The 24,763-nt window shown below is 40.3% G+C and overlaps 1 protein-coding gene across 1 annotated transcript in view; it reads left to right on the plus strand.

The window, feature by feature from the left end:
• Window positions 1–260: 260 nt before the first annotated feature.
• The window catches only part of LOC121509852 (protein mono-ADP-ribosyltransferase PARP14-like), a 30,520-nt gene continuing 6,017 nt past the window's right edge, over window positions 261–24,763 (plus strand). Inside the window, exons 1-18 of the mRNA XM_041787580.1 lie at window positions 261–465; window positions 3,390–3,472; window positions 4,629–4,659; window positions 5,815–5,898; window positions 6,001–6,168; window positions 8,565–8,690; window positions 8,784–8,885; window positions 9,097–11,272; window positions 14,466–14,705; window positions 15,022–15,097; window positions 17,274–17,510; window positions 19,225–19,446; window positions 19,571–19,685; window positions 19,792–19,941; window positions 20,057–20,119; window positions 20,244–20,429; window positions 22,327–22,530; window positions 23,638–23,756. Of these exons, the coding sequence (XP_041643514.1) occupies window positions 279–465; window positions 3,390–3,472; window positions 4,629–4,659; window positions 5,815–5,898; window positions 6,001–6,168; window positions 8,565–8,690; window positions 8,784–8,885; window positions 9,097–11,272; window positions 14,466–14,705; window positions 15,022–15,097; window positions 17,274–17,510; window positions 19,225–19,446; window positions 19,571–19,685; window positions 19,792–19,941; window positions 20,057–20,119; window positions 20,244–20,429; window positions 22,327–22,530; window positions 23,638–23,756 (4,569 nt within the window). The 5' untranslated portion in view covers window positions 261–278. The remainder of the gene's footprint in view (window positions 466–3,389; window positions 3,473–4,628; window positions 4,660–5,814; window positions 5,899–6,000; window positions 6,169–8,564; window positions 8,691–8,783; window positions 8,886–9,096; window positions 11,273–14,465; window positions 14,706–15,021; window positions 15,098–17,273; window positions 17,511–19,224; window positions 19,447–19,570; window positions 19,686–19,791; window positions 19,942–20,056; window positions 20,120–20,243; window positions 20,430–22,326; window positions 22,531–23,637; window positions 23,757–24,763) is intronic.

A 24,763-nucleotide genomic window follows, 5' to 3' on the forward strand; every position in this document is an offset into this window, starting at 1 on the left:
AAAACCAGCCCCGGTCTCCCCTATTCCTATCTTTCCTACAGTGATTAAAACAGAGCTTCTTTTATCCTTTAAGAACTGTATAATGACTCAGTGACACCCTTAACCTGGACTAAACCACTACCAAAGGCCGTTATTATTATCCCCTGGTTGTGTTACAGTGAGTCAGCTTCATTTCAGAGTAACTGAGAGCAGAAACGAAAGTGAAAGCAGCCTGATGGGTGAGAATCCTCCCCGCCTCTCCCAGTCAGTCTGTTGGTGTTTGTCGGACGGTCAGCATCATGGAGGAGACCGAGGAGTGTCTGCCGGTGACCGTGGAGGGAGACTGGGTCCCAGCTCAGAATAAAACCGTGAAAAACAAACTCCAGGTTTATTTCCAGAGTAAGAAGAAGAGCGGGGGAGGAGAGTGTCGAGTGGAGGCCGAGGATGGAGCACCGAGAGCGGCTGTTTACTTCAGAGCAGAGGAGGGTGAGTCTCCGTCTGAGATTCTGACTTACTGCTCAGGTTTCTGTGAGAAACTCTGACTTTAATGAACTTTGAGAAAGTTTAACAAAGTGTGAAACTTTGGTTTAACGTCTCTGGACGTGCAGGGTTAACAAACAGCCTCAAACTGCGACACAGGGCTGACAGAGAAACGAAAGTTAAGAAACTCAGCAGAACATTCAAGCAGCGACTTAAAACTTCAACCCACTGACTTATTTCCACCACAGACTCACATGTTAACCCCTCAGGGTCTAAACATAACCGTTCTTAAGTAGAAACTCTATTCACTGTGATTGGCTGTATGTTAATAAACACCCGAATCTTATCAGCTCTTACTAACCACTCCTTTTCCGCACAGTTCAGAGGAGATACAGCAGAAAGCTGCCTCTAATTTACCCCAATACTTTCACTGTCAGCATATCAAACCACTTTTACATATTTGCGTCAGTGCTCATTTTGTTAGCTTATTTGAAGTACTGAACCGGAATAATGAGCCTAAATTTGTACGTTATTGGGAAACCATGCAAGCAAAAATTCAGGGTGGGATAAGTTAAAGTGGGGCCAAGGGGACCTTCTTAGGTCAAAGGTCTGTAAATTATAGTATGAGTGATAATATTCTTCTATCAGTCTACAAAAGGAGTGTCAAACTCAGTTTCAGCCTGGACCACATCAACATTAACTCTGTCCTTAAAGGGCTGGTTGTTAGCTTAAGATTATCAAAATCAACTATTTGGCTTTACGTCTGATTCTCATCAGTTTTAGTGATATATTAATTTATAAAAAGAACCGAAAGCGGAAATCTAGGAAAAATAATGGAAAAACAGACATTAAAGTGTGCAACTGTGGTAAAAAGTTCTTCAACAAAAATATTTTGGTAATGAAAGAAATGCTTGTGTTTATGTATGGAAATGGAAAAACACTATATATGGGAATGCCTGCTCACATTTATCTGTTTTATATAACTCTGAGGAGTTTTTTTAGATTATGAAACTCATCATCACCCTCATAGAATGATCATAAAGTTATTGATAAAATTCTTTCTGTATCACCACAAAAATCTGATCAAAAACTATTTATTACATGAATAACTGTACGATCAAATGTGCTCTGATCGTACATGTAGTCTGTGACTTCATTTGTTCCAGCAGCTAAATTGCCAAGTTGATGGTAGAAAAGGGATAGTACTGTAACTTGACAAAAACAAGGCTAGCATGGCATTGATAAAATACATCTTACTGCTGATTCTTTTTAACATTGCTGCCATGATAAATAAACTATTTTCTACAAAATTGGAGATGACAAATACAGTTGAAAGTTTGAAGATCAACAAATTTACACATTTCAGTCCTTAAAAAAACACTCAAAAAAGTAAGGAATGATGATTTATAAAGAAAACGACTTCATCTTATTATTTGCTTGGATGACCAAAATGGCAGATTATCGTAGCCAAAATTTCAGTTGTAAATATCTGCAGAAACTTTCATACATGGTGATACTAATATTTTACCCATAATATTATGCATTCCTAATGGCTACTAGTGCTGCATGATTTGGTAATAATGTGTGGTTGCATTTATACTGGATAAGATTGCATATAATCTATAAATGCATCATGAGCTTACCTGCTTGGTTATCTAGGAAATTGTTTAGAATGATGATCATTTTGAAGTGTGTATTAAGTGTGTATTGCTCAACATACAAATATTCAGAAGCATAAAAATACAACACCTGGAGTTTTTACAGCACTGCTTTCAAAATTATTCAATATTTTCCAAAAATTTAAAGTTTTCCTTCTATAAAAATAAATGTTCTTCTGCACAGTGCAATAGTGGCCCCACTGTAATCTTAAAAAACTTTCCTGTCCTTTTTTTTTTTTTTTTTTTTTGGCATTCTTGCAAACTTTTCAAAAATGATACAAAAATTATTGCAGCTGTTTATGCAATTATGTAACTGTACAGCCTGACATTGCCATTGCAATTAGATTAATTGTTCAGCCCTACAGTGCAAAAAAGTATTTAAACTAGGGATATATTATCTGTCTGGTAAGGGTATGGGCAGTTATCAAATTTTCGTGCAATTCTTTGGCAGTGGATATCAGCATATATCAACTGTAAAATCTGGCCAAATATACTATTGAATTGGTGGAGTTTTAAGCTGGACCAACAGATCTATGTTAGATGAGATCTTTTTTTTAATTCATCCTCATTCTTTAAACTCTAAAGTGGGTTTTAAGAAAAAACGTTTGTTTCTTTTTCATCCTCAAACCTTAAATTTTGTTCAAAGGACTGAATTTTTAGTTATGTGAAACAGATTTAATTATCAGTATCAATGTCGGTATTGGCTGAAATGAATCTGCAAATATTGGCATATCAGATATTGGCAAAAATCCAATATTTTGCCTCCCTAATTTAAACAATATTAAGTATTGAAAAAAGTACCTTTGTTGCAGTGCAAAAATTCCCAGTGTAAACCTGCTTATAGTGTGCAGTGTAAACTGAAAAAGTCAAGTTTGTTGTGACAAACTGTGATGCATCAAACAGCTGACTGTGTTTTTTGTTTAATGCAAGGAAAAAAATGAATAATGGGGAAAAACTGTATTTTTAGAAATAAAGAGCTCTGTTGCAAGCAAAAATGACCCCAATCAGTTTAAGACCCCTGTTCTATCATTTTCAACAGAAAGGTGTACAGTAATTGTCTTTACTCACTTTCATCAGCCAATCATTAATTAAGTGTTTTTAATCTATGAAATAATTAATATTTAACATTAACAACAAAACAGCATTTCCTCATTTTAAATCATCACAAAACTCTCCATTCCTACTAAAGCCTCGTGGTAGATATAAGTTTATAGAAGTGCTTTTTTTCTGATGGGATATTGAGTCTAACAGAAATGTTTTTTGTGATTCCAGTGAGAGAGAGAGTCCTCGCCTGTCAAAACCACAAAATCATCATTGACGGTCAGACTGTGAAGTTACACCTAAGTTCTGAACCAGTGAGTACAACTGATTATTGATTAATAAAAGACGGTTTCAACCCCCACCCTCAACCTTACACATCAACACATAAGCATATAGTATGCAGAAAAACCCATGTCACCCAGGTAGGATGTGGCAAAAGGAAGAGTGGTGATTGAACTCACAGCAACAGAAAATAATCTGGTTTATCATAAGTAAGCAGCACAAAACTTGAATGTGATACAGCAACAGAACAGCTGCTTCCAATCTCAGCTCATGCTTCATTCTGTAGCAGTCAACATCCAGTATGTCCAGTGTCTGTCACAGCAGCTCTGTCATGGCTACCACTGTAACAGGACATGTCCCATTACAGTTTAAGATCATGAGTTTTCTGACTGTCAAAGCTGTTGGAAACATTCAAGGAAACCTGTCTTCATCTTAATGTGGGAAATAAATCCTTAAAAGTCTTGATGATTCAGTGAAACAGGAAAAATCTTTGAGTTGAAGCTGACTACGCCTCAGCTTTATGAGCATTATGAAAGAGGACAGGCATGTAAAGACTGTAAAGTTTCAGGTTGGGCTCTCCGTTCACTCTTTAAAAAGATGACAGATATCAGACAGTTTGTCAGGAAAAGGAAACGAGGATTAACTTCTTTCAGATGTTTAAGTTTATTCAATTTCATGTCTTTATTTGTAAAAAAATGCCTGATGATAGTTTTGAAATGTCTAATTCTATTTATATTTAAAAATAATTTAATTTTTTCCAAAAAGTAATTTTTTCCTTCTTTGGTAATAAAGGTGCTAATGCAAAGTGCAGTAGTGGCACTATTGTAGACTTAAAGACTTTTCTGCAGGCATTTTTATAAGTCTACTAAATAATATTTAATACTGAAATAAACAGAGCTTTTTATGTAATCATGTATTGCACAGCCTGACTTTGTCATTGCAATTGCAATTTGATTAATAGTGCAGCACAATCCTAAATTCACCTTTTACAAAATTCCTTTGTATGCTGATGAAAAAAAAATACAGTTAAACAGAAAAACCTCATAGGAGTATTGATGGTTGGTTTGTTCAACAGTTTATTTGATCTCTTAGAGCTACTACTGGTGGAGCTGTTCTCTTATTTTAAGTGTTTTTCAGGGTTCCTGCTGTAAATGTATTTTTCTATCTTTCTTTTTTTTGTCTTTTCAGAGTCCCACAAATGAAGGCAGTGAAGCCCCAGGTGAGTCTGCTTTTGTTGATATTTATTGTCATAGTGTCAACCAGGGTTGGGCGGTATCTGTTTTTTAATACCGTTAAACTTTCCCAAGAACATCGACCAAGCATTTACTGGTGTGCACGCACAAGCACCGTGATCATTGCATGCACCTATACTCAAGCTTCATTCAATACTTTTACAGAACTCTTGAGTCTATAAAACACTGAGGGCATTTGTTACATGGGTGCTGTAAGCGATTTATAGTTTTGTCTGTTTTCTCTATATAATTAAAATGATCAACATGGCCCCATCCTTACTTTTTTGAGATGTGTTACTACCATCAAATTCAAAATGAGCTGATATTTTGGCGCGCCGGTAGTCGAGTGGTTAAGGCACATGCCATATACACAGGCGACACGGGTTCGAATCCGGCCCGTGGCACTACCTCCTGCATGTCTCTCCCCGCTCTCTCCCCTGTTTCCGACTCTATCCACTGTCCTATCAAATAAAGGCAAAAAGGCCAAAAATAAATCTTAAAAAAAAAAAATGAGCTGATATTTTCATGAAATGGTAAGATGTCTCAGTTTGAACATCTGATAAATTGTTTATGTTCTATTGCGAATCAATTATGGGTTTATCAGTTTTGGAAATCATGACATTCAATTTTTATGTACATTTTATGCAGCGTCCCAACTTTTTTGGAACTTGGGTTATTGAAATATTGGGAAACCATTGAAATCAATTCATTGAAGTTTAATATGGCAATATGTCCATGGGGACATCTATCATTTTTTTTATTCACACATTCATAACCCATGTCCCAGGAGAATCCACTTTTGGGTCTCGCCCGCCAGTTGAGACCCCTGGCCCTAGTCTGTATTAGAGGCTGCGATTGTGATTGATCAACACTGATTTTAATTGATCAACATTGACCAAACTTAAGTTTAAGTTTTATTGATGCTGTTTCCATCTGATATTGATATTTGTATTCATGTTTTTGTGGCACATCTGTAGTAAAATGTGGATTAAATTACTTATTTCCATTTCCCGCATATTGGATAGAATTGTTGTTTTAACTAAATAGTAATGATTTTTTTCTCTTCTATCAATAACTTCATATGTATGTTGATGTTTTGTGTGTTCTGCAAACTAAACCAAAAGTATTGTCTTGATTGTTAGACATATCGAAGGAGTCAAAGACACCAGAAGCAGAAGCTGAGCCTGAAGTTGGAGCTTCTGCAGAGGAAACAGAGAAAAAAGATGGTAAAACATGTTTAGAAAATCCAGAAAGTTGATGCAAATGTCCTCTAGATTTCATATTTCATATTGAGACAGTGAAAATGTTTGTTGTCTATTTCCTCTCAGAGTCCATTGAGAGCATCTCTGTGGTTCTGGATAACGTCAGAGATAACATGCCCAGAGATCTGCTGCTCATGCTGGTGGAGAACATCTCTGGTTTGGACGACAGCTCCTACAGTCTGGAGGTCATCTATGAGAGCAACAGTGCTGTGGTCACTTTCAACAGCCCTGCAGGTAAGAGAAAAACACCAGACTCCAAAAAAACTACAGTAGAAGACCTGCAGGTCCAAAACAGCCACATCAACACAAGAAAAAAAAGACAGTTAGAGAAATCAACAACTTTTATGAGAATTTAAAGCCTGTTGAATAGTCCTGGTGTAGCTGCAGGTGTATGAAACTCAGCTCAGTGGTCACCAGATGAGCCTTGAAAAGGTAATTCTTGAAGGCTCATCCATCCAGCCATCCATCCACTGATCCATCCATCCATTCACTTACACTATATTGGCAAAAGTATTCACTCACCCATCCAAATAATTGAAATCAGGTGTTCCAATCACTTCCATGGCCACAGCTGTATAAAATCAAGCAGGACTGTTTCCACAAACATTTGTGAAAGAATGGGTCGCTCTCAGGAGCTCAGTGAATTCCAGCGTGGTACTGTGATAGGATGCCACCTGTACAACAAGTCCAGTCGTGAAATTTCCTGGCTCCTAAATATTCCACAGTCAACTGTCAGTGGTATTATAACAAAGTGGAAGCCATTGGGAATGACAGCATCTCAGCCACCAAGTGGTAGGCCATGTAAAATGACGGAGCAGGGTCAGTGGATGCTGAGGTGCATAGTGTGCAGAGGTCGCCAACTTTCTGCAGAGTCAATCGCTACAGACCTCCAAACTTCATGTGGCCTCCAGATTAGCTCAAGAACAGTGGTAGAGAGCTTCATGGAACGGGTTTCCATGGCCGAGCAGCTGCATCCAAGCCATACATCACCAAGTGGAATGCAAAGTGTCGGATGCAGTGGTGTAAAGCACGCCGCCACTGGACTCTAGAGCAGTGGAGACATGTTCTCTGGAGTGATGAATCGCGCTTCTCCATCTGGCAATCTGATGGACAAGTCTGGGTTTGGTGGTTGCCAGGAGAACGGTTCTTGTCTGACTGCATTGTGCCAAGTGTAAAGTTTGGTGGAGGGGGATATGGTGGGGGGGTGTTTTTCAGGAGCTGGGCTTGGCCCTTAGTTCCAGTGAAAGGAACTCTGAATGCTTTAGCATACCAAGAGATTTTGGACAATTCCATGCTCCCAACTTTATGGGAACAGTTTGGGGATGGCCCCTTCCTGTTCCAACATGACTGTGCACCAGTGCACAAAGCAATGTCCATAAAGACATGGATGAGAGAGTTTGGTGTGGATGAACTTGACTGGCCTGCACAGAGTCCTGACCTCAACCTGATAGAACACCTTTGGGATGAATTAGAGTGGAGACTGAGAGCCAGGCCTTCTCGTCCAACATCAGTGTGTGACCTCACAAATGTGCTTCTGGAAGAATGGTCAAAAATTCCCATAAACACACTCCTAAACCTTGTGGAAAGCCTTCCCAGAAGAGTTGAAGCTGTTATAGCTGCAAAAGGTGGACCAACGTCATATTAAACCCTATGGATTAAGAATGGGATGTCACTTAAGTTCATATGCGTGTCAAGGCAGATGAGCGAATATTTTTGTAATATAGTTTATTAGTTTATCCATCCATCCATCCATCTTCCATCTGTTTGTCTGTCCATACATCCTTCTTCAAATCAATCTCTCCATCCAGCCATACATTTATTTATCCATCCATCCATTCGTCCATCCTCCCTCCATCTTTTCATCCATCCTTCTCCCCATTAATCTTCCAATCACTGATCCATCCATTGATCCATCCTTCTTCATCCATCCATTTATCCATCCATTCACTATCAATCCATCCATCCATCCATCCATCCATCCATTCTTTCTCTTCCACTATATGGCATGATTGCACTGGCAGCCGGCTAAGCAAGTCAACCCAGGCGCCCTCTCCCCAGCAACATTACCCAGCTCCTTTGAGGGGATTCCATTTTGTTCCAGGACCACACAGCATATACAGTCCCTTCAGTGTATTTTGGGTCTACACCCAGGTAGACCCAATCCATCCTGCAGTTTAATGTGGCTGGAAGACCTCAAAAGGTAAAATGCCCAGGAGGCTTCCTGATTTATTTCCTGAACCACCTCAGCTAGCTCTTTTTGATGCAAAGTGGCAGCTTTACTACTCCAAGTTCTCTCTGGAAGACTGAACTCACCTTATCTCTAATGCTGAGCCCAGACACCAGAGGGAACTCATCTTGGTTGCTTTTGTATCAGTTTTTCTGTCATTACCCAAATCTCATGACCTTAGGTGAAGGCTGGGAGGTAGATCGAATGGTATCTTTGCCGTCCAGCTCAGCTCCTTCTAATCACAGTGGATCTGTAATACTGCTGATGCTGTACCAGTTTTTCTATCAATGTCAGGCTCTCTTAGAGAGTCAGTCTATGCTACCAGGGGTCAGCAAGCCTAAAAGCTGCTGCCTTTACCTGCTGCATGGTACACTCTTATAAATAAAGTTGTTCTCTTTTGCAGATGTGGAGAAGTTCCTTTCTGGGAGTCCGACCAACAAGATGATGCAAAAACACAAACTGACTGCCAGACCACTGGAGGTGGGAAAGAGTGTTCGAGTGGAGAAGCTGCCTGCTACGGTGATTGAAGGTAAAAACCCCTTATTGTAATTTTGGAATAAATTCTTCATAATTTTCTCTGTGTGCGTTTTTTTAAAACTTGTATATTTGGCTTTCTTTGCAGACATGTTGGAGCTGTATTTTGATAAGAACTGGGCTCTGCCAGAGGACATCCTCATGATCCCTGATGAAGAGGCTGCCATCGTCACTTTCAGTGACCCCAAAGGTTTTCGCATCAGTTTTACTGCTCAGTGTTAATGTCAGCCCAAAGAACAAGGAATAGAAAAAAAGAACACTACTGCAGAAACCCTACAAAAAATTTAAATTTAGAATGTTATTCTGTCAGAAGAAAGGGCTGCGTGATTAATTGGAAAATTGCTTATATCTTAAAGTTTTAAACTTGCTCACTAACCCCAGTGCTCTGTTTTTATCTGCAGTTGTGAAACTCATTTGTACCAAACAAGACTATTTGATTGGATCCTTTCCTGTCAAGTTTTACCCATACTTTGACTCCCTTGGTACCGCTCTTTATGGCAAAGAACGACCAGCATGGAAGATGCCTGAGCCCTTCACTGAGAGCGTTAACCACATTATCTGGAAATACCTCCAGAAGAAGAAACTCCTGAACAGCATCAGCGATCAGATGCGTCCATACTTCTGCAGAGTTAACATGGACCATCCTGAGGCGAAGCTTTGCCCTATCCCTAACTTTTTGAGGCAGAAAGATCTGACCGCCCAAAAGGTCGATATGTGGAAGAGCACTGCTCTAGACGCCTTCCGTCAGCACATGTCTCAGTACACGGCATTCGAATGTCCAGCAAACGAACCAGCATGGAAGGCTGCAGAAGAAGATGTCCGCTTGGTTGTCAAGGATGATGCTTTACTGGTTTTTGATTCATCCAGAGGGGTTTTGACTGTGGCTGGTGGAGTTGACAGTATCAAAAAGATCAGGGCTCCTGTGGAAAACATCATCCTTAAGGCCGTCAATCACATTGACCGTCAGACAAATGGTATCTCTGAGGAAGTCAGTTTGTCCCCTTCAATGTTGTACATCCTGCAACAGGTTGGACTGCAGAAAGCTGCACAGGACATTTCCCCAGAGATGAACCTCGCCTATAACAAAAACTCCCAGAGATTAACCATTACAGGCCTCATTGCAGAAGTCTATAAAGCCAAGGCGTGGATCTTGGAGAAAAACGTTGCTATGGTTAAGAAACACATCGAAGTTACCTGTGGTATTTTGGACTTTCTCAAGAGTGTGGATGCCATGGATATGTCACAGCATCTGTTCACATCTCAAGGCATCAGTGCCATCTTCAGCATTGAAAGCAAGGGGGTTCTACTGCTGGGTAGTTCAGACGGTGCCCTTGTTGCTGCAGAGAGTAAGATGAAGGAGGTTTTGAAAGCCAGTACTCTAGATGTGGAAGACCAGGGGGTTCTGAATCTTCCCACCTGGGCCAACCTGAACAAACAACTTTTGGACAGCTACAACTCCTCAAAGAAGAAAACCGTGTCCATTCAGATCTGGTCAGAAGAAAAAGACAAAATAATGGTGGCTGGATTCCAAAATCCAGTGAAAGAAGTCAGTCGTAACCTGATGGAATTCATCAGGAACTACTCTCGAACTCAAGAAGTTGTTCGTGTAAAGTCTGCTGCTGTTCAGTTCATTGACAAACAGAAAACACTAGAATGGACCAGCATTGAGAAAGACAACGATGTTAAAGTCAGTTTGGATCCACTGAGGCAAAGAATCACTATCAGAGGGGCTCGTCTTCATGTCCAGAAAGCTAAATCCTGCTTTAGGGAACTGACCAGTTCTCTCTTCACTGACAGCCTAAGTGTGAACAAGCCTGGAGCAAAGAAGTACTTCCAGTCTCAAGAGAGCTGGTTTCAGGCCACCATCATGTCAGAGTTCAGCTGTGTGGTGATGCTTCGTCCTGAGAATCAAGAGGAAGAAGAGGAAGAGATCTATGAAGAAGGAAATGGCTGTTACTGCAAAGTGAGGACTGCTGGTGGGGTTCTGGTGTCCGTGAGCAAGGCAAACATCTGTAGTTTGCGTGTTGATGCGGTGGTTAATGCAGCTAATGAGGAATTGCAGCACATTGGTGGCTTGGCTCTGGCACTGCTTAAGGCTGCAGGACCAGAGCTGCAGAAAATCAGCAACGACTACGTTTCCAACCATGGAAAACTGAGTCCCGGTGATGCTGTTGTTACAGATGCATGTGACCTACCTTGCAAGTACATCGTGCATGCAGTTGGTCCTCGGTTCTCTGACTTTGACAGAAAGACCGCAGTGTCCCGTTTAAAGCGTGCTGTTAAAGAAAGTCTTCAAGAAGCTGAAAGAGTGAACTGCACCAGCATCGCACTGCCAGCCATTAGCTCAGGTGTGTTTGGTTTTCCTGTGGACCTCTGTGGTGAGACCATCGCTCAGGCAGTACGGGAGTACTGCGACAGTCCAGGAAATGAAGGATCACTGACTCAGATTCACTTGGTAGACAACAACGACAACACCGTGAAGGTCCTGGCAACAGCCATCAACAAGGAGTTCAGCGATCTTGGACCAACAATGACAGTACCGCAGCAGGCTGGAGGACAAAGCCCTGGAGCTTCAGGGTAAGTTTGACAGTTTTTAATAGTAGATTCAATTTTGTTGACTATAAGACAGAAAAGTCCCAACTTTGTTCATGTTGAATTTAAACCTTCATGAGCCATTGTATATTTTGGTGGTATGACTGAATACACTCCTACGATGAGAACAGAACCACAAGCAGACTCCTCAACTATGGGTCATTTTTTTCCTTTGTAAATAATGCCCTAACTGATCATGACAGCAGAAGTGACTGTGTCGCTGTTTGTGAGAGAGGGTATGACTTTAACCTCAGTATGTGAGCAGTCAGGCCATGCAGGACTTTTTATTGTAAGGAAATAAATTTTGTGAAAAGGGTGTGCATCATAAGGGAATGTTTTTAATTTGTCTATGTACAGCACTTTGAGTTACATGTCATGTATGAAAAGTGCTTTATAAATAAAGTTTGATTGATTGATTGATAAGCAATGCTGACATTACACCATGACTGCTACAGGGTCGACTTGAAATTGAACAGTGTATGTCAGGCTAAAGGGAGTCAATTTTTGGGTGTAAAATTGTTGGCAAAAGCATGCTACTGCTAGCAAATTAATAAAAGACAGTGTAGCTGCAGACCGCAGATCTCAGACCCCTTGCACACCACTATGATGAGACGCCGCCTCTGTCACAATGAAAATACATGGGGAAACTTTCAAAATAAAATCGGATTATACTTTTGGTTAGGGTAAGCATAAGATTCAGACGACTTTATTAATCCCAGAAGGGCAATTCAGTTTACAGTTTACCCTGCCTTATTGAAACAATCTAAACAATTAGGGAACAAAAACAAACAAATCCAAAACATTAACTGCAGCATATAGACAACCACATTCAAATGTAAGCACCAACAGATCTGCAGGATCAGCAATAAATACAATAAGTACAATAAATACCATGTCAAGGATGCATTAAGAAGTAAGATACGCCGATCAGTTTCAGTTCACCTCTCAGCATTTAGCAGCCTGATAGCTGAAGGGATAAATGAGTTCGAGTATCTGTTAATTTTCCTTTGGGGAGCATGATAGCGCCACCCAGAGGGCATGAGAGAAAAGTCAGAGGAGAGAATCTGGTCAGGCTGATCTATTTTTCCTCTGGCTTTCTGGACCACATGTTTCTTCCAGAGGGAGCTTAGGTCCTTAAGCTGGACACCAGTATTCTTGGAGCAGACTTTAACAATCTGGTGTAGACTGTTCCTGTCCTTTACAGACAATCCATTAAACCAGCAAACAAAAGAAAAATTTTAAGATTTCAATAAAAGAATGATAAAGATAAGATAAGATGCCCTCAGAAACACTAAGGTTAGGCTATCAAAAGTTGAAGTCAAAAACCTGAGCCGATAAACAAGTTTACGAAACAACTAATAAGCCAAGTAAACAGTCTCCTTATAGGAACAAAAGCTTATCCTTCATGAAAATACTCTAATGTAGCTAAGGAAATTAAACTATCTAAGCTATGTTAGCTACATAGGTAATGTAGCTACATAGTTAATGCAGCTAAATCAAAAGCTAGCACAGCTACATTAGCAAATTAAGCTATGTAGATAAGAAAGCAACAAAGCTAAAACTAATGTAGCTTTTTTAGCTTTTGATTAAGCAACAACTAACCTAGCTAAATCTAAACCAATCAAAGCTACATGAGCTATGTGGATAATGAAGCGGCAAAACTATCACAGCAAAAGCTAATGTAGTTTTGTTAGCTTTAAATTTAGTTACACAGCTTATGTAGCTTACGTAGCTTAATCTAAAAAAATCAAAGCTACATAAGCTATATAGATTTCGAAGCTGTATTAGCTACGTAAGCTATGTAGATAGCAAAACTACATAGCATAGCTAAAGCTAATGTTGCTTTGTTAGTGTTAGATTAATCTGCACAGCTAATGTATCTAAATCTAAACCAATAAAAGCTACATAAGCTATGTAGATAAGGAAGTAGCATAACAAGCATAGCAAAAGCTAATGTAGCTTTGTTAGCTTTCTAATTTAGCTACACAGCTTATGTAGCTGACCTAGCTAAATCTAACGAAATCAAAGCTACATAAGCTATGTAGATAACAAAGCTACAAAACTAATGTAGCTAAAACTAATGTTGCTTTGTTAGCCTTACAATTAACAATTCTACATTATCTATGTAGATAATGAAGCTACATAACCAACATAGCTAAAGCTAATGTAGCTTTGGTAGCATTAGCTAACAATGCTACAAAAGCTATGTAGATAATGAAGCTACATAACCAACCTAGCTAAAGCTGATGTAGCTTTCTTACCTTTAGATGTAACTACAGAGTTACCAGCAAAATATGAAGCTAATGAAGCTACATGAGCTACATAAGCTACATAGATAACAGCTATAAAACATTTTGAGCTTAAGCTAAACAGAATGAAGTTATGTAGACTACACAGATATAAAAGCTACATACCAAAACTATAACTAACATAGCTACATAACAATGCTACCAAACTATTGTGGCTTAAGCTACAGCAAATGAAACTATGTAAACTAGGTTAGATTATACTATCTAGCTAAAGCTCTACCAGTTATAGAATTAGTTACATGAACCTTTTGTCAGCTTTAGCTAAAGCTAATGAAGCTAATGTAACTACTTCTGAAATGGGTGATCAAATTGCACATTAGATATTTGACCTTTTAGCAGTTTTATTTATGAGGTGTTTCTTAGTCTGTAATGTTTGCAATGTGGTTATTTCACAAATTTAACTGCCTGACTGATTTTGAATGAAGTTGAAATTAAAAACAATTTTATTATCTTAGAAACAAATAGTTTTCAAAAAAGGTAGACCCCCTCAAAACCATGACTTCTTTACATTTTGTTCGGTGTACAACATGTGATACAGTAGGTAAGATAAAGAATGTCTCCATGTTGGCGTGATGGGCAGTGGGCACTAGTATAGACAGGGCGGCTCTGAAGATCCCTGTTCAAACCTCTGGAGGTGTTGTGGGACTAATTGAAACACTGGTGACAACCCTGGCCAAGATCTGGCTTCTTTTTGCCCATCAGTCTGCATGGCTGAGTTGTATGGGCCAGTGTTGAGGGCTTAGCTGGCTTTAGGGACCACTAAACTTATCCTTTTAGAAGGGCACATTTATTATGTTTTTATTTCAAATATCAAAGCGATGTATTACAAGTTGGGTTCATCTGTTTAAACATTATTTTCTACTTTTCAGCGGATATCAACGGGGACGAGGCAGAGGTGGACCAAAGCAGTCACCAAGGGGCCATGAGTTCAGTGAAAGAGGAGGAAGAGGATATCAAAGAGGAGGAAGAGGATATCAAGGAGGAGGAAGAGGATATCAAGGAGGAGGAAGAGGGGCTGGTGAGGCAGGGGCTGGATTTCAGAGAGATCCCCATGGTGCCAGGGGAGGTCAGAGCCCCAGGGGGCACAACAGACATGGAGGCCATGGAGGGTAATTTTTGTTCATCTCCTTCATATCTGGATTTTTTATTTATGTCTGTACATCTTAATGTCGTATTTGACCTTTTATGGAGTAGTTTAGATTTCATTTTGGAAGCTCAGCTTATTTCTGTCTCAGGGTTGGGGAAAAATTCAAACCGGTGCAAGGAAGATGTGAGAGACAGTTGTGAATTTATCTGCATTCTATGATTTATTATTTTCTGAAGTCTTGCAGAGGAATGCAAAAGAAGACAAAAGACACAAATACACTTTAGAGCTTGTAAAAGTAAACTCATAGTGATGATGTTTCATTCCTGGTTTGTGTGCAGGCCTGGGAGGATGGAGCAGACCACTCCTGAAGGTTTGAAGATTTCTTTGTTGAAGGGGAACATTCAGGACCAGACGGTGAGTGCTGAATCTGGGCCATCTATCAAATGCTTTCTATGGGACCTTTCCCAGATGAATGTGAAATACATTCATGCAGTGGATATTTCATTGTGCTGCTGCCCTTCTTGTCCAGGACACTCTTGTAAATTAGATTTTTGATCTCAATGTGGTTTTCCTGGTTAAATAAAATTAAATAAAAATTTAAAACAGTCGATCTGGATATAGATGACCATTTTTAACACTTGAATGTATGCAAATATTTTAACAACACTAGGTACTTCATGCCGGACTCATATGGAGCTAATATTGTTGCATAAGTATTTGCAAATGCGTACAAAGATCTGCGCACAAATGTGTGCACAAAACCACAAATGCCTGTACAGATCTGCAAATCCGTGTAAAGGTTTGCAAATTTGTACAAAGATCCACAAATGCGTGCACTAATCTGCAAATATGTGGACCAATTTGTAATTGTGGACTTAGTTCATTTTGGTTCAGAACACTTGACTTTCTTATTACTGGTTTGTTTTTTTGCTGGTAACTCTTACGCACTGATCATGGATTTAATCACTCAGGCCAGGAAATATACGCAGTTTTTGTTATGCTGAATCAGCATCAGGCCAGAATCCACGCATGCGCGGGCGGGAGTAGATGACAGGTAGAGGGAGTCTTCACCAGTGGACAAAGAGTCATCATGCTGGCGCCGTTTGTGCTGCAGGTGCAGGATCAGCACCACACTGGGCAGAGCCAGGTGACTCTGAGGTCTCTTATTTCAAAGTTTTTCTGGTAGCCACAGCAGAGCTTTAGTTATCGATTATGTTTTTATGTAGGGATTCCTTTGCTGACGGGACTGCAGAGTGATTTTCTCTTTTTAAGGGCAGCTGACGGAACTATCAGCATGATGTCAGAGCTAATAATCAAAATATTAAAATGACTCTTTAGTGCGAACTGTAATGGACTGAAATGAATATTGCGTCAGGCCGGTCATTTTGATCAAACATTGAAGCAAATTTTCAAATCCTATTTGTTTCCTGGCCAGGTAATAAGAAATAAATTTTTAGAACATTGCAAGATTCGAACCCAGGACTAGGTGAATGAAAGCCCGCGATACTGCCACTCAGCCAGTTGATCAACACATCCACTATCAGCAGAGTAATGTGATTTAGATGTCAATATTGGTCAGTGCCATTTAGCTCCATGGCAGACCAATAATCTTTTTCTTCCCCTGTTATTTATATAAATATAAATGATACAGACCACTCTATCGATCTTATTGCTAACATCACCCGGCTCATTCAGCGTCATAATGGGGATTTCTGTTAAATACAACACAATGAACACCTGTCTTGTAGAGATGGCAATTCAACCACAGCTGTGATGCCATTTTGGAGATAAGGAAGTTGTTTTTTCCTTCACTCTTTCAATGAAAATATGAATAATAACAATGAAAGTATAATGCCATAACATTTCTCCTCCCACACTGACAATATAGAGCCGTTACTAAGTCTTAACTTCTGCCCATGTGATGAGAAAGGCAGCCTTCCTGTGAGCCTGCGCTGAGGGCAACAGACCCAGCCTTTACGCTTACAGATCTCAGTACATGCTTTTACGGATCTGAGTACAAATCGTGCGCGGTACAAGTGTTGCAAAATTAATGTGTATATGACAGCCAATTGAGAGGCAGATTCTGAACCAAAATGAACTAAGTCCACAATTACAAATTGGTCTACATATATGCAGATTAGTGCTTGCATTTGTGGATCTTTGTGCAAATTCGCAAAACTTTGCACAGATTTGGAAATCTTTACATGGATTTGCCGATCTGTACACACATTTGTGGATTTGTGCACGCATTTGTGGATTTGAGCGCAGATCTTTGTACGCATTTGCAAATACATTTGCAACAATAATAGCTCCATAGACTCACAGAAAAAGTCAAAGACTGACTGACTTTAAAATTGCATTAATAGAATGTTAGAACTGAAACACAGGTGGGCTAAATTTAACTCATTGGCAGATTTAGTGCTTGAAGAGTTCTGTATGTGAAACAATGTGGGTTTAAGTTTGTGCTGTATTTACCTTTAATCTGATTGCTTTCTTGACACAGCTTTCAGCATTTCTGACCTGTGTAATAACAGATCTTCCAATCTCTAACCCTTCCCCATCATTTATGCTGCTGGATTTTGATCTGCAGACTCACGTCATCGTCAACACCATCGCAGAAGACATGGACCTGTCACATGGAGCTGTTTCCAAAGCCATCCTGCTGGCAGCCGGACCTGGCCTGCAGAAAGCTGTTCGGTCTGAAGCTGGTGTGACCACTCTGCAGTATGGAGATGTCATCACCACCAACAGCTTCAGTCTCATGTGCCGGAAGGTCTTTCACGTGGTTTGCCCCGGGTGGGACAATGGAGACGGTGATGCAGAGGAGGTGAGAGGATGTAAACAAAAAAGCTTAGGGTTCTCTTTACACCTTTCTTTCTTGTTTACATATTTGTTGGAGACTAGAAGGTTGTTGCTTCTGAAATTTGATTTTATTTGATTTGATTTGATTTATTTATCTCAAACATACAACAACAAAAGAAAAACATATTGCTCAGTATGGTTGTGTCAACTTGCCAGTCCAATTTCATACACATAAATAAAAATATACATATGTATATAAATACACACACACACACACACACATATACATTTATACATATCTGCATACATATATACACACATATGCACACGCCACATTGTTCGAGACAGGGCAGAATGAAGCTCAATGCTTATCTTGTTCTGCCCCTACCTTACATTACCTTATCAATTAACAAAAGTGTTTTTGATACCTGAGCAGTAATCTATATTCTTACCTGTAACAATGCAACATAAACAAAACATATATACACATAGCCTACCTTAACACACGCACACCAAAAAAATGCACATATACTGTATATAGATGCACACATGCATCTATACTTACCTATATACCCAAACATACAATGTAGAAGAGCAAAAGTACAAGTCTATACTTGCTCCATGTACACTTCAATTTATGTTACTTCATGATGAGATCTTGGTACCTGAGCAAATAATATACCCTCAAAACATGTCTATATATATAAAACCAAACATACCTACATCAACTTACATCTTCTGTAATACTTGCCCATCTACTTTTTAGATTCATATTCTTTGTATTGATCTAATAATACCTGCATGTAACAAAGTTTGAAGCTCTTTATGTTATTACACATTTTAAGTTTCACATCCAAGCTGTTCCAAAGAGTAACCCCACAGACTGAGATGCACATGCTTTTTTGAGTTGTACGGATTAACATCTGTCAAATTCCCTCCCAGGCATTGGACCTGTGGTGACCCAACTGGGTGAACTGCACTCTATTGCGAATGTAGCTCTTGAGCCAGGCTAAAGCCGCCCCTCTTACACCGTAACTCTCCAGCTTGTTAATAAGAATTTCATGGTTAATTGTATCAAAAGCTTTCTTTAAATCGACAAAAACACCTAGGGTGTGCTGTCTCTTATAGATGCTGGTGGTGATTTCTTCTACAAGCTCTAATAATGCCATAGAGGTAGATCTACCTGTTCTGAAACCATACTGGCTGTCCATTAGAATGTTATTTTTTTTCTATAAAAATGTCTAGCTGTTTTATAAACAGTTTTTCAAGAATTTTTGAGAATTGTGACAATAAAGACACTGGCCTATAATTTGTAAAGATATGTTTGTCTCCGGATTTACGTAAGGGAATGACTTTGGCAACCTTCATTTATTCAGGGAACACTCCTAGTTGGAAAGAGAGATTGAATATGTGAGAGAGTGGCTCAACTATACCCCCCATAGTGAGCTTCACCAATGACATATCAATACCACCCCCGTCAGTGGAGGTTTTATTACAGCAGTTATTAATAATCTCAGCAACATCATTCATGTTCACTGATCCCAAACACATGGACTCCAAAACTGAGTCTCCAGAAACCATGTAATCAGATGTTACATGCTTTCTTGCTTCCTCAGCCAGTTTAGGGCCTACTTCAACATTTCATTATGGCTCCTAATGACAACCTGACTCCCCCGCTGGTCTGCACCTTGTTTTGCTCCATGCACACTTTGACTCATTTACACTGACTTTTTTCTCAGACGTTGGTAACCATCATCAGATATTGTCTTGCGGAGGCCGAGAACCTCAAGATGGCGTCGCTGTCCTTCCCAGCCATCGGTACTGGAAACCTGTGCTTCCCCAGGGACGTGGTGTCCAGAGTCCTGCTGAATGAGATGCACGCTTTCAGCAGCAGAGAAACTCCACGCTATCTGAGAGAGGTGGTCATCGTAGTTCACCCGACTGACATCCAAACTGTTGATGTGAGTTTTTATCTTCTGGAATTTACAACCATGAATAAGTGGGTATAACTGTTGTGAATATTTAAGGGTTAAGTGGCTCTGAACACTTTCAAGCTGTTAATGTTTCATATCTTTTGTTTTCCAGCGTTTCACCAGAGACTTTAAAGGTCAGACCAGTCAGAGAAACTTCCAAGATGAAACCCAAGAGTTTAACGTGTCTTCAGGTGGGCGTTCAGCCAGCCAATCACAGCAGTCCTCAGGTAAGAAGACTCAAACACTTCATATTAAATGTATTAAACTGAGTGTTAATGACACATAAGTGTTTTGGGATGTGAACAATGAGCTCTGTGTCTGCTTGTGTGTCAGCCTCCTTCAGTCAGGTGTCGTCTCCCTCCCTCGGCGTGTACATGATGCAGATGGGGACGCTCACCCTCAAGGTGTCGTCTGGAGACATCACCAAGGAGACGTGTGACGTCATTATCAATTCCTCCAATTCAACGTTCAACCTTCAATCAGGTAACTTTTCCTCCACTTGATTCTTCACAGTGAAACTCACTTGTTGTCTAAATGTAACATCTGGCTCACAGCAGCATCTTTAATCAGACTTTTGCTCTTTTTCATGAAATCTCAGGAGTTTCTAAGGCGATCTTAGACAGTGCTGGGATGAGCGTTCAGCTGGAGTGTGCACAAATAGGTATGAAGCTGGAGTTTTTTAGAACTTGTGTCATAATGTCTATATATCACCTGACTGCACCGGAAATGTAATTTATACCATTTTAAAGCTAGGAGGGAATAATGTGTTTGTTTCCTCTCTGCAGTGAGTTCTCCTGGTTACCAGCCTAGTTTAATGATCATGACCTCGGCTGGTCGGCTGCCGTGCACGAACATCATCCACGTTGTTGGGCAGAACGACCCCATGAAGATTAAAGAAATAGTTTACTCTGTGCTGAAGTTTTGTGAGGAGCACAAGTTCAAGTCGGTGGCCTTCCCAGCTCTGGGGACAGGTCAGTGCAAAACAAAAAAATATGACCTTCCCCTCATGAATTTATTATCCAACTCTGGTAGAGAAATCGTTAAAGTCTGATTGTGTGCATTTTAAGAGATTTTTTTTTCCCTCAGGGACTGGACTGGTTTCTCTCCAACACGTCCATTTCGCTTTGTGTTTTTTTTAATTCAGTTTGTCTTTTTTTTTATTTCACATGTTCCCCATACTGAAAGATTCACTGAGTTGATACACTATATGGACAAAAATATAGGGCAACCTGACCGTATCAGGGACTGTGATGATATTATATCCAAATACATCTACTTTAATATAGAGTTGGCCCCCTTTTGCTGCTATAACAGCCTCCACTGTGGGAATTTGTGCCCGTTCATTCTGTAGAGCATTTATGAGGTCAGGCTCTGATGTTGGACCAGAAGGCCTGGCTTGTAATCTCCATCCCAGTCCATCCAAAGGTGCTCAATGGGTGTTGAGGTCAGGGCTCTGTGTGGACCAGTCAAGTTCTTCCACACCAAACTCATCAAACGATGTCTTTATAGTCCTTCTTTGTGCACTGGGGCACAGTCATGTTGGAATAGAAAAGGGCCTTTCCCATCTGTTGCCACACAGTTGGAGGCATAGCATTGTCCAGAATGTCTTGGTATATTGAAGCATTAAGATTGGCCTTCACTGGAGATAAGGGGTACCCTGTCTGTTGCCCAGGAATTTGCCAAAGTGTTTTTGTTACCCTACAAGTGGGCCAAATTTGACAGTGTGCCCTTACGGCTGTTCTTCAAGTGAGCAAGATTATGATTATAAAATGTCTTCTTTATTGCCTTCCAAGTGGGCTAAATTTTGTAAAGTGCCTTCTACAGTACCCTACAATTGGGCAAAAAGTGCCCTTTAGTGGGAAAAAACTGGAAAAAAGTTCCCTTGAGAGTTTTGTCCATGTGGACATAATTTATTAACGTACCCACTAGGGTGCCCACCAAGCGGGCAAAATTTGACAAAGTGCCTTTTTGGTGCCCTCTCTTTTAAAAAAATGATATACTGCCTTCTAGGGCAGGGGTTTCCAAACTTTTCAGCTGGTGACCCCCAAAATAATGGTCACGAAGACCGGGGACCCCCAGTGTCTTGAAGATTGGTTGTGGCATAGTTGAACACAGCCATGCACATTCAAGAATCATCATGTGGAGGACTTTTTAAACATTGATTTCAGCATAAATCTCAACAAATGACTATGTTTTTATTTTTAATCTAACCAATTTTATGCATAGATTTCTACTGTAATGTGCAGAATACACCATTTAAAATGATTTAAAGCCACTTACACTACTCTTTGTTTCTTGGATGGTCTCTCGCGACCCCCACCCAGTGTCCCACGACCCCCCAGGGGGTCCCGACCCCCACTTTGGGAACCACTGTTCAAGGGTGCCCTCTTAGTGGGAAAACTGACAAAGTTCCCGTAAGGGCACCTTATAAGTGGACAAAATTTGACGAAGTGCCTCCTAGTCAGCCCTCTTAGTGGAAAACTTGACAGTGTACCTGTAAGGGTGACCTTCAGATGGGCAAAGTTTGACAAAGCGTCCTTTTGGTGCCCTCTTACTTTAAAAAACTGATCAAGTGCCCTAAAGGGTGCCCTCCAAGTGGGCCAAATTTGACAATGTGCCCTTAAGGATAAACATTTTTTGACAATGTGCCCTCTAGCGTGCCCCAGCAAAATTAGACAAAGTTCCTTTTAGGGTGATGTCCAAGTGATGAGCTGATTTTCACATTGAGACTTAAAGATCACTCAACACAGCCAGTAGCTATCAGAGCAGCTTTTAGCTTTACAGACTCTACAGAATCACTTTCCATCCACACATCATCCTCCTCCTCATCATCACTATCATCATCATTGCCGTTTGTCTGCCTGTTAGGTCAAGGAGGGGCCGACCCATCGCTGGTGGCTGATGCCATGGTGGAGGCAGTGGTGGACTTTGTGAGGAAGAAACGCCCAACGTGGGTGTGCAGTGTGAAGATCCTGATCTTTCAGACGTCTATGGTGACAGAGTTTCACAAAAGCATGAAGAAGAAAGAGGGAGAGGTGGTGGAGGAGAAGAGCATCTTCACCAAGTTCAAAGGTATCTGAACTTTCATCAGATCTATCTGTGTGTCAGGTTCAGGCAAAAACGGAGGACCCAAATGCAGATAAAACAAAGATTTAATTAAACAAAATAACTTACTAAACTAAAACACTGGAATCGAATCAAAACTCAAAGTCCAAAAAACAAAATCCACTAGGAGCACAAGGAGTAGAACACGGGGAAGACATCTAATGAACTGACACAGACACAGAGAGACACAGAGCTTAAATGCACAGGGAGTGATTAACAACAGAGGACAGGTGTGGACAATCAGACACAGGTGGAACTGGTGAAGGTAATCACAGTGGAGGGAAACTCAGGCAGGAAGCAAAACTGAAATCACACACAAGGAAAGGCAAACTACAAAGTAAAACAGGAAACATGGAACCTAACACAAGAAGCACGCGAGGACTGAATGATAGAATGACTGAATGACTAAACACTAGAAGCTGAACAAAGGAAACACAGGAGGATACAAAGAACCAAACACAAGGAGGGAAACTAAAACACAGGGAGGAAAACTGAACATGAAACACAGGGAGTAAAACTAAACATGGAATAACTAAACAAGAAGCACAGGGAATAAACTACACAAGAAACACAGGGAGTTAAACTAAACATGAGACACAGGAATTAACTAAACACAGGGAATGTAAAACTAACATGAAGCAGGGAATTACTAAACATGAAAAACGGGGAGTAAAACTAGACATGAAACAAGGAATAAACTAGACATGGAACACAGGGAATTACTAAACATGGAAATCACAGAACAAGGAAAACACGAGGGATCAAGAACTAAACTGAACTATACAGAATAAAACAGGGGAAAACACTTGGAAATCTCAAAAACATAACAAATTAGAACCTGGATCATGACACTGTGACTCTCAGTCACAAGCTGTAAAAGCAGAGGATTGGTTTCATGTTTAAATACTTCAACAGATATTATATGTCAGAATTTGATCCCCAGAACAACCTGTCATATCCATAAAACTGCTGCATGTATTGAACTTGTTTGCTATAAGACCGTCTTATTTAAAATCTCTGCCCTCCTCTAATACTACTCTAAAACAACTTTGTGCTCTCTCAAATGCTTTTCAGACACTTTAACTTCGTTTTTTTCTGGATTCGGGGACGAGCGGGTGAGTTCTGCTAACCTGGTTCTGGAGACGGAGGCGTTTGAGCCGACAGAGTTTGAGCTCTGTGCCGCCAACCAAAAGGTAAACACAGAAATACTTATTGTTTTTTATTTAATTCCCAAGGATACCTTTGCATTGAGCTAAAACATAACACGAGCCATTGAGCCTGTAGTTGAAAAACAATTTACATAGTGACATTAAACTGATAACAGGGAATAATCATGTTATGGTGTTAATCTGTTTTACACGTTTACATGCCCTTCAATAATCCGTTCTCTGTAAAAACCTGGTTTATTCTGTCAATTGTCAGATTTCTACCACAAATTCACAACGTAAAACTTTAAATTCCTGTTGTTTTCAAAACTGAAACATTGTTTGCCAACAGTCCCTGCTGCTGAGAAACCGCCATCGGGATGGTACGGGGCAGCTGATTAAGGGTGCCTGTTTTCCTCCTGATATAAAATTTAGAACTGAGTTCAAACTAGGGCTGTTGCGGTATTGACGATAACCGTGGTATTAAAAAATAAAATTTCAATATCGTGTTAAAAATGTGCATATGATAATATCGTGTAAATGATTCAGTGCCACTCCAGCGCCGTCACAAGCCCTCAACATTTTTAATAAGCCCATCAATGTAACAGATCATCAATTCCTGCTCTCCTCTAACCTCTGCGCCCCTTGTTCTGAAACCGTCCAGCCTCACTTCGACTCTCTCTCTCTCTCTTTCTCTCTCTCTCTCTCCATGCGCACCCCCGGCGTACGCATGCTGTGAGCTCAGCAAGATGTTTACAGAAAATAAGTTTTCTTTTTCCTTGTTCACACAGCTCTTAACGGACAGGATGTAGAGATAGAGACCTGCATCGGGCAGCTAACACCCTACCTGCCCATTCCCCCTGAATTCCTGATCATTAACACCTGCTGGTGCGGTGTGTGCCATCCCTCTCTCTCACCTTAACGCACAACGTGCGTGTCCAATTCCTCCTAAAGTCTGACCATCCATGTAATGCACAGAATGACAGAAGGTGTGTTCAGGTTAAGAAATTATAATATTGTGTTCACTTAAGCACTGCCCTTAACAAGTAAGGTTT

The sequence above is a fragment of the Cheilinus undulatus genome, linkage group 5, assembly GCF_018320785.1.
Source record: "Cheilinus undulatus linkage group 5, ASM1832078v1, whole genome shotgun sequence".
Classification (NCBI taxonomy): Eukaryota; Metazoa; Chordata; class Actinopteri; order Labriformes; family Labridae; genus Cheilinus; species Cheilinus undulatus.